This window comes from Acomys minous, assembly GCF_964271855.1.
Source record: "Acomys minous genome assembly, chromosome: 7".
Lineage (NCBI taxonomy): Eukaryota > Metazoa > Chordata > Mammalia > Rodentia > Muridae > Acomys > Acomys minous.
The window spans coordinates 89,192,021-89,207,273 of record NC_140488.1 but is presented as its reverse complement, the minus strand read 5'-3'; the positions used below and the strand labels follow the sequence as shown (position 1 = coordinate 89,207,273).

Here is a 15,253-nt window from a genome sequence, read left to right as displayed (position 1 = left end):
AAAATGAAGATGTCTTTAACTAGTTCTAATAAGAGTTAATCTTTGGATAAACGAATCCTACTCTACTCTTGTTTTTAAAGGGATCCATCACTATGCAAACTTTCTTGTGTTCTCTTAACAATTCCCTTTAGCCATGTAACCACCTCTTATGAAATTAAATCACAACATATTTCTGTAAGTAAAACTAGTATAAGGAATTTTTAGTGTGAATTTTATAGATGAGTAAATTCAAGACTATTTCTGTGTTATCACAACCTTCATTGCCTTATATGTTAGTACCTAATGTGGCAGATATGTCCGTGAGCTTCAGAGTTCAGGTGAAGTTTTGATCAAATAAATAAGGTTCCCCTCATAAGATACACTTTGAATTGTAATATATAGCTTATAATCACTAAGAAAACATTTTACACAAGGATTAATTAATATCACCCATAATTTTCATATTTTATTCATCTTTGAGCATATATATATATATATATGTATACAAGACTATAATTAAATTTCATTTTCTTTTTAATTTTAGAAGCCTATTAGAACTTTAGCTTATAATTGGCATGATCTATAGTCTCACCAGCTTCCACAGAATAATTTTTATAATTCATAATTTACAAAATAATAATTCATTCCTAGCTATTGAACTAAATTCAGAAATTTCAGGTTGAGATTCAAATCCTTTATGACATCTCTCTCACCTCTTGACCCTCCCACATTTCCCAAAGGTATTTACATTTTATAAAATCAGATACTTCTGATTGTCTGTATTATCATTTTATAAATGTTATATATGGACTATAATGGCTTTACTACTAATTCTACTTGACTATGACTACTCCACATTCCACTTTACTAATGAACAAGTGACACATAATTCCTTCTACAAACTTCTTGAAAACAGAGAAAGAGTGAAACTGACCAAAGTACTAGAGTACGTATACTTGGCCTATGGTCAGCACTTTTTAAAAAAGACAGAAGATAAGAAAAGAATATAAGTTAGGTCTTTCTATGTCAGGACTCGGAAAGGTAGTCAGACCCAATAGAACCTTATAGTGTATCTCGAGTGTCTGGTTAAGGAGCTGGGGTTCTATGAAAGAAAATTATATATATCATTATTCTTCTTCTACTTCTTTAGCATAGAAAAAGGTAAACATTTCTTCCTTATGGAAAGTCTATTGGCCAAATGATTGGCCAGGACAACTGGATTAATCTTTAAATTAATTTACGTTGTTATTAATTTATTTTGGTTATTATTAATGTATATTGTGTGCTTGAATGAGTTTATGTGAACCATTTGTATGTAGAAGCCAGCAGAGGCCAGACATAAGTATCAGATATTTTGGAACTAGAGTTGACCTGTTGTCATAGGGATGCTACTGTGGCAGCCTACTGCCAACAAATTAAGGTGTTTTGTTTGTGTTTGTTTGGTGTTTTGTTTGTGTTTGTTTGTTTTGTTTTTTGTTTCATTTTTATCTAACTTTCAGAGAAGACATTTTATATTAAAATCTGAATACCAGTATCTTATACAGGATATTGGGAATCACAGATACAAATGGAAACTCATTTGGGCATAGAAGGAAAACTGTAAAAACACCAATAAGTACGTTCTAGTATTGAGACTGGGCAAAAAGCATACAGAGGGGAGGCTGAGAATCTGCACACTTGAAAGTAGAAAATCCAAATATCTCAAGCCAAATGAAGGCAATTTTAAGTTGTAGGGTGTGATCATTTATACTAGAATGAAGACAATAACTCACTAACTTGATTTAGGCATATCTAACTATTGAAAAGAGGACTAATATGTATACAGTTGATAATTTAGAATTTTAAAGCTATTTTCTCTACAACCATTTCACAATTTTTACTTTCTAGAGAAAGATGATTTATTTTCATGATATATATTCTTATTTTTCAGAATATAAAAGAAAATTTGCAACAAATATCAGGTCGGACTGACATTATTCACAACAAGAAGACAGCAGCCATGCAAAGTGCCACCCCTGGGGAAAGGGTAAAGATACAGGAAGCAGTGTCACAGATGAATTTTCAGTGGGAAAAAGTTAACAGAATGTACAAGGAACGACAAGGGTAGGTAGCATTTTAATTTTACTGAAAGGTTATAACACTTTTCAGGGAATGCTAAAAATTATTTTTATAGTCCCTTAAGTAAAATGATAGAAAAGGAGAGGAAGAAATATTATGGAAATGTGCAAATACATTATTAGTAATATTCTGAGTTGTTGAAATTATTCTTTACTGAAATCAATTTTATATTTGTATATCATCCTCTAAATTTGTAAAGAATATAAAGGCTGTTTTGTTCATTTCACTAAGCTGATACAAAGTGTAAAATGTGTATCTGCTTGCTGCCTACATATTTATGAGAGTTTGGTACTTAGGGCTGTGTATTTTAAGTATATGATTTTTAAAACTTCATTTTAAAATTATTTCCATTTGGAAATGATACTATTTTCTCTTTCCCTGTATTTCTTTATTTTTTACTATGGTAAGCTTATTTCTTTGATTTTGGTGCTTACTTAATTAAATATCTTTTAAATTCATTTTGGAAAGTATTCAGATTCATTTACTTCACATCACAAAAAGGTAGATTATTTCCTCATATACAAATTTAGAATACAAGTTGTCTAACAGCATAAAATATTTGTAAGATCTATAGTTTAGAGAAAGACTTATTTGTTGGGCCAAGAAGAATTCAAACTATTTTGTATCCTTCATGTGTCTGTGTATAGGCACCCTTGAAATTTAGGATTTAGTTTATTAAATTATACTCTGAAATACATATTTCAGACTTTATTTTCAGTTGTTACCAATTATTTTGTTTACTGTATTCCCAATTATTTTTATCTAGAGTTATGATTGCAAAGTATAATAACTTTATTTATATGATTTCCCTGTCAATAAAACATGACTCATTAATTTGTCATAAAAGCCCTTCACCTGACCCCTATTCACCTAGATCTGGTAACCATGCGATTTTTCACATGCTGTCTGCACTAGAACCATTATTCGTTGTAATTTAGCAATATGAAATTACTTCGCAGTTTTTAAGTATCCTGTTTCCTCTCTATCTTACCCATCATATTCATCAGGATTCACTTTAAATGTTTTATGAATCTTACAATCTAAGATTATTAGTGGATCTTAATGTCTTGAAGGTTGAATATTAGCTTATAACTTAATAAAATATATCCATAAATTATTTTGTATTTACAAGTGTTTATAAATTTGGTTGCCACTTGATATGATATCTATTCTTTGATGTAGTAATCAAAATTTTAATTTGTATTTTTTCAAATGTGAGAATATCTGTCCTCAGTTGAAGTAATAATTTTATCTCAACATATGGCTTAGTACGACAATGTCCACTTTCATTGCTGAAGAAGAGAAAATTAAGTAATTAGGTATACATACCATAAAAGAAAATCTTACCTTGTAAATCCAGCATACTTTAATACTTCATGTGGACTAATTGTGAATCACTATAGGAGTCTTCAAATGAGGCCATTTTTAATGTGTTCATTCCACTGTCTTTTGTGCTTTTCAACATATTTTCTTGCATCATTCTAGGCTATGTACATTTGGCAAGAAGTTTTGGGCAGTTTTCAGTGCTCAGTGATTACTTTACTTCTTTAGGCACATACCACCATGACAAACAAGAAATATTTTAGTTTCTGAGGATGTTTCTTCACAATAATCATATATTTTCTGTTGATCTATGAGACATGATATCCACTTTCAACATAGTAAAACAGTTGTTTGCCTTTCATTTCACCATTTAAAATTTATTCATTTTATATCCCAATTAAGGCACCTCTCTGTTCTCCTCTAAGTCCTGCCCTCTCACCCTTTTCCCTAATTTCCTCTCTTCTACTCCTCAGAAAAGGGGAGACCCCTCCATCTACCTGCCCCAAGACATCAAGTTGCATCAGGACTAAGCACACTGAGACCCAACAAGGAAGGTCAGCTAGGGAAAAATGATCCAAAAGGAGGCAACAGAGTCCATGTCAGAAACAGCCCACACTCTATTTGCTGGGGCACTATCATGAAGACTCAGATGCTCAACAGCTACTTACATGTAGGGGACCTTTGTCCAGTCACTGAGTGGTTTTGTTTGGTGGTTCAGTCTCTATGAGTCCCCATGGTCCTTGGTTAGTTGACTATGTTGGTCTTCTTGTGGAGTTCTTGTTCCCTCCAGACAACTCTATCCTTCCTCAATTCTTCCATAAGACTCTGCCTAATGTTTGGCTGTGGGTCTCATCATCTGTTTCAATATGCAGCTGCCTGGAGCCTCTCAGAGGGCAGTTATGCTAGTCTACTATCTATAAGCATAGCAGACTATTGTTAATAGTCTCAAGGTTTGGCTCTCTCCCAAGCGGTGGGTCCCAAGCAGTCACGCACGCACGCATGCACGCATGCACGCACGCACGCACACACACACACACACACACACACACACACACACACACACACACACACTACCATCACCTACATCAAAATCACAAGAATCAGCAATCATCATCATTTAATATCTCTCAATATCACTGAACTCAGTTCCCTAACAAAAAGAAAAGATTAACAGAGTTAATGTCAAAACAGGATCCATCATTCAGCTACATATAAGAAGCATACCTCAGCAACAAACATAGACATTACCTCAGAGAAAAGGACTGGGAAATGATTTTCTAAACAAATGGATCCATTCTCTTCTCCTCAGAAAAGGGGAGACCCCTCCACCAACCTGCCCAAGCACATCAAGTTGCATCAGGAGTAGCCATTCTATTATCCCATAAAATAGAATTTTAACCAAAATTAATCAAAAAAGAAGGGTAAGGATAATTTATACTTATCAAAGGGAAAATCCTCCAAGAAGATGTCTCAATTCTGAACATCTATGTCCCAATTTCAAGGGCACACACATTTGCAGAAGAAACATTACTGAAGCGTAAATCATACATTAAGCTCCACAACATTAAAAGTTGGAGATTTCAGCAACCATGTCTCACCAATGGACAGGTTAACTAGACAGAAATTGAACATGGAAATAATGATAAACCAAATAAATCTAACAGATATCTATAGAACATCACACACACACACACACACACACACACACACACACACACACACACACACACACACCTTCTCAGCACTACATGGAACATTCTCCAAAATTGACCATATACTCAGTTACAAAACAAACTTCAACAAATACAAGAATATTTAAATAACACCTTTCATCTTATCAGACCACCATGGACTAAAGCTGGACCTCAACAACAACAGAAATAACAGAAAGCCTGTAAACTCATGGAAACTGAAGAACCACAAGGCAGATAAATAATAGCCAAATTAACAAAATCAGAAATGAAAATAGGACCATAACAACAGATACTGAAGTAATCCAAGGAATAATTATTTCTTACTTCAAAAGCCTGTACTCGACAAAACTGGGAAATCTAAAAGAAATGGATGATTTTCTCATTAGATTCCAATTATCTAATTAAATCAATATTAGGTTCACAATCTAAGTAGACCAATAACTCACAAGGAAACAGAAGCAGTCATTAAAAGTCCCAACAAAAAAAAAGCACAGGCAGGCCCAGACGGTTTTAGTGTGGAATTCTACCAGACATTCAAACAAGGCTAATACCAACACTCATCAAAGTATTCCACAAAATACGAACAGAAGGAATATTGCCAAACTCATTCTGTGAAGCTACAAGCACCCTGGTAATTAAACCACAAAGATTCAACCAAGAAAGATAATTTCAAACAAATATCCCTCATGAACATTGATGCAAAAATACTCAATAAAATACAAGTTGAATCCATGAACTCATAAAAAAAAAAACTTCATCCACCATAATCAAGTAGGCTTCATCCCTTGGATACAGGAGTTGTTCAACATATGAAAACCCATCTATGTAATCCACCTTATAAACAAACTGAAAGAAAAAAACATATGATCATCTCCTTAGATGATGAAAAAAAAAAAAACCTTTGACAAAATCTAATACTCAATCATAATAAAGGTATTAAAGAGATCAGGGGTACAAGATCCTTACCTAAACATAAAAAAGCCAATATTTACTTTACCCTTAACCACAGACAAAATAAATAAAATCAGGAACACTAGTTCTATTCCATAGATGAAGTAGCTGAAATTTTACACACACACACATACACACAAAAATTAGTTAATTTAGGTTTCTGACAAGTAATTATGTCTCTAAGCTCAGTAGTCTTACTGCTCTTTGTCCATAGGCCATAAAATAATTCTAAATTTACTTTCTTTGGCAATCTCCAACAATTAAGAGCTCTATTATTTTCTGTGACTTTTATTCTAATCTAAGATAATTTTTATAATGATTACTTATATAGGATCTCTAGCATTCATTTTCCTTCAGAATCTTGGCTTTTCTCAAGACTTACTAGATATTCTTGAGCAAATTCCCAAACTTGTATACTCCGTCTATATAAAACAGGAGAAAGATATTAACCAAAGCATTGCATTATTATCGGGAGTCATTGATAGAGCAAATGTACAATGACTTGCTTAAAGAGGGCTGTCTTAATGATAAAACGATCCTGTGGTTCTGGCAAGTTTGAATCATGCTAATTAATTATGTTTGTGTTTATTTGTTTACTTAATGTTGGGAAAGAGAACTTTCACTCATAATCCACAAATGCACTTCACAGGACTATTAAGATAGTTATTTTATTTATCCCATCATTTGGGTCTTAAGGAATGAATTTTGGTCATCAACATTGACATCAAGCCGACTTACCTGGTAAGCCCATAATTTATTTTTAAAATTTGATGCTTTCCCAGTTACTCCAGAAAGATGATACTCAGTCTCTGCTTTGAAGATAATTAAAGATATGGAGAGAAAATTGACACTAAGATAAGGATAAATATAAGATGTTCTATTCTTATGAGCAAGAGTAATATCCATAGAAATTAGAATAGAACTATCTTTTACAGACTCAGAAAGACTCACTATAATACTTTTATCTTGATTCATTTCTTAAAAATAATATTTTAGCAATTTTTGAGAACATAATACAATGTATTTTTATCATAATCAATTTCTTCTTCATCTTCTCCAAGGTCCACACCCATTTCATTTCCCACACAAGTTTATGCTTTCTTTGAAAACAAAACAAAATATTTTTTAATGTTGTCCAAATATTTTTGGGGTGGGACCTGGCATGGGATATGGTCAACCTACCAGGGCCAAATTTCTAGAGAAAACAGACTCTTCTTTTCCCAAGAACTAGTAATTGTCAGTAGTTCTCTATCTAAGTTAGGACTCTGTGCCTTCCTTTACCTTCTTAACTGGGATTTTATTTGGTTTGGGCATGTACAGACTTCATAAGCATAGTTATGATTCATTGGTTCATATACAACTCTCCTATTGTATCCATAAAACAGTTTGTTGTAGTCTGCTACCATTTCTGAGTCTTACAATCTTTCTAGCCCATCTTCTGTAATGATCCCTGAGCCTTGGGAAATATGGTTTGATATAAATGTCCCATTTAGGACTGAACATTCCAGTGTCCTGTTATCTGCGTGATGATGTGTTGTGCTTCTTTGTATAAATTGTAATCTACTGTAAGAAGAATCTCACTACCAGTGGGAAAAAAAAGAATTTTACCCATATGTGAACCCTGTGCCTTACAATAATTAAGAAACTGGCAAACTACAACCACAAGTAAAATAGTGGTGTGAATGTTATGGGTAAACCAACTACATTTTTTTTTTCAGAATTAAAACTCACTCTATGAGATTGAGCCATACCTGACACCATTGAAGTCAAGAAACAGTGGCTAGATGTGTCAGAGGCTCTATAGGAAATTATGTAATCAAAAAGAACTAAATGCCTTCTAGTATTAGAGAAATAGCACCCTTTTTTCCTCCAGAAAACACTTCAAACTAGCCTGCTAGTTGATGGCCTTATACACGTGAGACTAACGATAGCATTAATTGGATTTAATGAGTTAACAAAAAATGTGTACAGTTGAGAAGGGTCATGTTTGGGAGATGCAAGAGGAGTTGAGGCTTCAAATGGAAGCAGAAATGATCATAGTTCCTATATAGAATTCTCAAGCGTGAAAAATGTCATTTAAAATATGCTCAACCAAATGACAAACACTCTGTAATACTGTTGTTTTTATGAAACCTGGTTTATTATTTCTAAAGACAGTGATGAATCTATCTGTCATATGATCATGAATTTATTCCTTAAAACTTCAGTTTAAACAAGCTAACAAAAAATCAGATAGACTACAAATTGCTACACAACCATAAGATGGCATTATTGTGTTACCACAATGTTCTATTCTAATACATGATAAGGTTGTTGTAAAATCTTTATTCTTCCTTAAAAAAATCATTTAATAAGACATTTCAAGGTTGATCATCTATGTATATAAATAGTTAAATCCAAGATTTTGAGCTTTATGTATGATTTTAAGAGCACATAAAATCAAGATTCACTGACTCAAGTAATACTGACTTCTGCAGCATAAATTCCTTTTAAATGGATAAAAAAATCAGTATTAGTTTTAAACTTTAAATCTATTATTGATGATGTTTAATAAAATCAATTAATTATAGGTAAGTAAATATGTATGAAAACCTAACAGTATAACTTTTAAAAAGAGCCAGAATGGAATATATACATATTGTATGACACATTCTTTAAACTCAAGATTGAGCATATTGGAAGTTAGAGATCAGATGGGAGATTTTTTTTATTTCTAAGACTTCATAAAACACAAGCATGAGTAGTTTCTAGGTTATATGTAATGTATAATTTCTCTATCTTGATGCTAATTATAAAATTTTCATTAATAAAATTTGGAATATTAAGTGATTCTGTATATTTTTTGCATGAATGCCATATTGGAGTAAAATTTACATTTAAATATTGCAAAGGGGAAAAATAAAGAAAAGAAGGATATAAATGGAATTTTAAAATTAGCTTTAGTGAACATTTCACCCTGAACATCTGAGAGCACGTTGTCATTTCCCAGGGAAACTTTGTTAGTTAGGATATTGACATCATTCCTTTACAGAAAACCTTTTTCATGAGTTGTAATTATCTTTCTGGGACAGAAATACCACATGTCAGTGGGATATGGAAAATGAGAGTACTGGAAAATACTTCTACAGGTATTCTTCCTGGTTTTATTTCCTTAATTCCTCATAAACTTTTGCTGTCCTGTATACAGCATAAAGAAAATAAAACAATGAATGAAATAATAACAACAAATCAGAGTAGAAATATAGGATTGTAGCTCAATGGTAGAGAAGTTGCCTAGCACACAGAAGATCTTAGGTTCAATCAGTAACAAATAAAAATATATAAATAACTTCAAATATAAAACAGAAATAGAAACCAAAGAAATCTCCTTTAAAGAGAAATTTCCTTAGTTATCTCTGGAGAACAAACATACCACTCCTAACGCATTTTTCCTACAAACATTTGATATCTCAGCTGTGATTTTTCTGGTAACAGACATAATAAATATTTACTACTTTTGTCAACGTGAGAGATATACTCCACAATGCCTACAGAAAAGCACAGCATATGATTCTCATGTCATCACAGTATCATTATACTCTGTAAAGTGGAAGCTAGAAGGACAAATGCATAAACTGGGATCGTTTCCATAAATGTTTGCTCCTAATTAAGCATTCATTTATGACATTAGTTGATTCTTCTATTAATTACAATATCATACACAGTTGGGAAGATACACAAGAAACACATAAAAGATATGGATATTTCAAGAGATTTCCTTTTCAGACTTTCAGTTAGTCTCTACGGAAATCTGAAGTTTTCATGTGAGAGTAAAGCTTCACTCACCACGTAAGGTATAAGCATATATGTCAAGATATAATTCCACTTTTCCACTCTTAGTTTCTGTAAGTAGTTTGGAAAGAAAAGAAGCATGCCTTGCACATTAGTAAATCATATATATCTCATTCCAAGATTATTATTTTACTTGGAGAAATTGCAATGATTATACAGATAGGAATATGTGACAGCAGGAAGAAAGTGAAATTGTCTAAAGATCTATATTTAAAACGTTTAAAATGCTATGATAAAAGGAAATACTTCTGTCTTGAGTTTACATTTCAATATTACTTTAAAAAATCATTACTAAGTAAATAATTTTAAGCTATCATTTTTAAATTTTACCAAATTGTTAAAAAGTTGAGAACCTATGCCCATGAATGTAGTAGATTATTTTAAAGAAAAACACAGTGCCAATTTTAAATGCTAGAAGTATTTAGAAATTTACTTTATTTTTATTTTTAATTAATTTATTCTTGTTACATCTCAATGGTTATCCCATCCCTTGTATCCTCCCATTCTTCCCTCCCTCCCATTTTCCCCTTATTCCCCTCCCTTATGACTGTTCTTGAGGGGGATTTCCTCCCTCTGTGTATGCTCATAGGGTATCAAGTCTCTTCTTGGTAACCTGCTATCCTTCCTCTGAGTGCCACCAGGTCTTCCCCTCCAGGGGATATGGTCAAATATGAGGCACCAGAGTTCGTGTGAAAGTCATACCCCACTCTCCACTCAACTGTGGAGAATGTTCTGTCCATTGGCTAGATCTCTGTAGGGGTTTAAAGTTTACCTCCTGTATTGTCCTTGGCTGGTGCCTTAGTTTGAGCGGGACCCCTGGGCCCAAATCTGCCTATCATAATGTTCTACTTGTAGGTTTCTAGGACCCTCTGGATCCTTCTACTTTGCTATTCTCCCACACAAGAAAATTTGCTCAACCATGTTCATAGCAGCCTTATTCATAATAGCCAGAACATGGAAACAGCCTAAGTTTCCTCAGTAGAAGAATGGATAACGAAACTATGGTACATATACACTATGGAATACTACTCAGCTATTAAAAACAAGGAATTCTCGAAATTTGTGGACAAATGGATTGAGCTAGAAATGATCATAATGAGTGAGTTAACCCAGAAGCAGAATGAGTCAAATGGTATATACTCACTTATATCTGGACACTAGCCCAAGGGGCATGTCCCACGAAAGCCTTTACTTGCCAGGAAACTATAAATTCTTTCTTAACCTTCAGTTTGTTTGTCAGTTAATATGTTGTTTACCATCTATGCTACTATATTGATTACTCTGGTTTGTTGTTGTTATTATTGTTGTATTTGTTTGTTTGGTTCAGAATGTGAGAAACTGCCTGAGCTGTATTTACTTATAACATGACCAATGGTAATGAATACAATCTGGTAATCTATACCAGTAAATCTTTTATATATCTACCCTTCCTCCAAACTTAGCATCTATATTGTTTTTTGACGTAAATTAAAGTTAAAAATATACAAGGTTAAATCTACAGAGTTAGTATAAGCAGACATTCAATTAAAGTATATTGAGTACCAAATTCTCATTAAAACAAACTGCAACAAATAACATATTTGTCCATATTTGTGATTTCCTTATGTTCTGTTTAAAATTGGAACCATTCAATATACTACACAACTTTACTTAGATACTTAAACTAGCCCTTGGTTTATATTTTTTATCTTATTTACAATCACTTCTAAAGTCTTAGTTATTATGAGCAGATGTGGGAGGAATCAGATGAAGGGAGCCTATAGTTTTTAACAGAAGACCTTTTTACAATGCTTAAAAATAAAGTCCCTTTCTGCGCATTAGCGTATCATCTATATGTCCCTATCAGTATATAAAAATACTGAAAACTTGCATACATATTTGCTATTGATGATCACCATTTCATAGCTTATAGCTCCATATTTTCAGATAATTATAAATCCTTAAATATGGTTCATATAGATTACATAGTTTATAGGTCATATATGCCAGATCTGAAATAGAGTCTAATTTAATACTTCCTACATATTAGAAAGTGGAAAGCTATAAAATCCACATTTTGGGGGTTAACTCTGGAAAAATTTAGCTTGAGTCTTTTTCTTATAGCTACATGTAGATATTTCTTTACTTCACCATAGACAATTCAGTTTGTTCAGTGTACAGAGATCTGTTTTGTTTGTGTTAACATCTAAATAAACATATATTATAATTTTATGAAAAGAAAAAGACTGTAATAGCAACATTGTTCATCTATACTTTGAAAATAATTTTGCTTCCTATATTCACTCTGTGTTTCTTTATTTTGTCAGATTGTTAACTTCCTTCCTACGAATACATGATTTAAAATTATACCTGTAGTTGAGCTTTGAAAGTGCTACCACCAAAACTCGGCTAATACATTTTTTCTCAGAAATACTCTTTACTCTATTAAAATTTGCTTAGGCTAACATTTCCTGATGTTCATTTCACATAGTGATACATTAAAGAGAGCATATTTCCATTCCTGAAAACCACTGGAGGTATTCAATCAATGCAGCATGGTGACTGCTAATTCTTCTTCTTTCTGCCTTTTATTTATTTTTACATATATATTTATATTATTACACATACATATAATAAACTACCTCTAGCAAGAGGAACCATGAAACAATCAGGAATTATATAAATGTTACATTCTTAGTGTTTTGGCTATTTGTATTTGGCAGCCTTGAAGCAAATATCTTTCCTATCTTGGTGAGTCTAAAATTCTGAATGTAAATCAATCTCCATCATATCTTGTCATTATCAACTTAAGACATCTATCTAGACCAAAAACCATCTTAACCCACAAAAAAAACCTAAGATTCATTGTAAAACTAAGCTAGCTGGTCTTCCACTCCATTAGTGACTTGAAAAATAATAAACTTGATTACCTGAGTATATCAGGAGTGCAGGTTCATAGTTTTCCAAATTAGATGATTACAGAGACAGTTTTCTCCCTCAATAGTCACCCAAAACTCTCTATTATGTTGGAGCATCTTCATCAGATGCTGTCTATCTGTGCACTCATCCTTCTGTCCTTCTGTCCATCTGTCTCTCTGTCTGTCTGTCTGGTGTCCTGTCTATCCTGTCTATCTGTCCATCTGTCTGTCCATCTATCTGTCCGTCTGTCTGTCTGTCCATCCCTCTGTACTTCTGTCTGTCTGTCTGTCCATCCAGCCATCCATTTGTCTGTCTTTTCCAAACTTCTGTCTGTCTGTCTGTCTTGTCCATCCTTCTGTCTCTCAGTATGTCCCTCTGTCTGTCCATCTATCTGTCTGTTCTTCTTTATGTCTGTTTTTCCATCCATCCGTCTGTCCTGTACATCTTTCTTTCTGTCTATCTGGCTGACAGTCCTTCTGTCTCTCTGTCTGTCCATCCATGCATCCTTCTGTCTGTCCATCTGTCTGTCTGTCCTTCTGTCAGTCTGTTCATCTGTTTACCTATCCATCCTGTCCATCTCTCTGTCTGCCTGCCTGTCTGTCCATCGTTCTATCTGTCCATCCTTCTGTCTGTATGTCTCTGCCATCCATCCGTCTGTCTGTCCATCACTCTGTCCATTCTTCTGTTCTTCTGTCTCTCCATCTGACTTTATGTCTGTCTGTCTGCCCATCTGTCCATCCTTCTGTCTGTCTCACTGTCGGTCTGTCCTCTGCTTGACCTTCTGCCTGTCTGGCAACCCATCTATCAGTCCATCTGTCTGTCCTGTCTGTCTGTCTGTAGTCTGTCTGTACATTAGTCCATCTGCCCATCCTTCTGTCTGTCTGTCTGTCTGTCCATCCGTCTGTCCTTCTGTCTGTCTGTAGTCTTCTGTAGTCTGTCTGTACATCCATAATAATATAAATACACATATATACAATAAACTACCTACAGCAAGAAGAGCCATGATACAATCAGGAATTATATAAGTGTTGCATTCTTAGTGTTTTGGCTATTTTTATTTGGCGTCCTTGAAGAAAACATCTTTCCTATCTAGGTGAATCTAAAATTCTTAATGTAGATCAATCTCCATCACATCTTGTCATTATCAACTTAAAACATCTATCTAGACCTAAAAGCATCTTAACCCCTACACAACTAAGTTTCATTGTAAAACTAAGCTACCTGGTCTTCAACCCCATCAGAGACTTGAGAAGGAATAAAGTTGATTACCTGAGTACACAGGGGGTGGAGGTTAGTAGCTTTCCAAATGAGAAAATGACAGAAACAGTTTGCTGCCTGAACAGTCACGCTAAACTCTCTATAACATTGGAGCATCATCTTAGCCTTCTGTCCCAATACATCTGACAGACGTATTTGTGAGGGAGGAACTATTGAGGACTTGCTTACCTTGTCTTGGCAGAGTTTTCCCCATTGACTGCCTATACCCAAGCTTGCCCTTTTTAGGCAGAATTCTCTCTGTGATAGAAACAAGGACATTTTGCCCAGTAGCTTGTTTGCCACATTTGAAGTCATCTCCATAAGGAGTTTATATGATGCTCATCATCCTCTTTGAAGTAGGCTGAATGTTATCGCCAGGAGATAACCTGTTTTGTTGCCAGTGAATCCTTAAAATAATAAAAACATTTTAAAATGCCATATTCTGCATGTCTCTGAAGTTTTTGAAGACCTTATCTAACTATCCTACCTTATTTCTATAGAATCTTATATATCTGCCACACTTAAAGTATATATTCTTGTGATAAAAGTATACTAGTGATTGACATGACCATGATTTAATCAGCTAACAATTAACTCATATAACTTATTTATCCTAAACAGCCTGAAATGGCACTTTCAAAGTATTGGAAATAAACCTTGTATTATAATTGAGTTATATGGGTACAATACCTCATATTAGAGTAGAAATGTATAGATGTGTGTGCAGAACAAACTTACATTTGTATGTAAGCACACTTGTATGCTACTGAATCCAAAATTAGACTTATTTTGCATCTATATACAAAATAATATACCATTGAATAAAAAATAACCTTGTGAGTGACAATTGAGGCATTAAGTTGGGGAGTAGATTCACTAATCTACCTTTTGTTCTATCTTCCCTATATATTTCTATATTCACCTCTTCTTTCTTTTCAAACCCTATCTCTAAACCTAAGAATGTAATATAAGGGAAAAGAGAGATATCACTGAGTCTAACCTTATTTTCTTTCTAAATAAGACCAATAATAACCTTCAACCAACTCCCATTGATAATAACCCTCTATTGCCCAGGAGAGCAATGAAAAACCTACCCGACCTTCCTTAAAGGTTTCTTCTGGCTGTTTTGAGATGAACAATACCTAGTAGGGGCCCAAATAAACTTGGGGAAATGGTCAAACAAGGTAGGAATGTCATTTATG

General features: G+C 33.7%; 1 protein-coding gene across 10 annotated transcripts in view; it reads left to right on the top strand.

Moving 5' to 3' along the window:
* DMD (dystrophin) overlaps positions 1-15,253 on the top strand; it is a gene marked incomplete at its 3' end in the record, with an annotated part of 2,106,393 nt that overhangs the window by 965,263 nt on the left and 1,125,877 nt on the right. For all 10 annotated transcript variants that reach the window (XM_084788839.1, XM_084788837.1, XM_084788840.1 and 7 more), the window contains one exon: positions 1,910-2,082. In XM_084788839.1, coding sequence (XP_084644965.1) covers positions 1,910-2,082 — 173 coding nt within the window. The remainder of the gene's footprint in view (positions 1-1,909; positions 2,083-15,253) is intronic.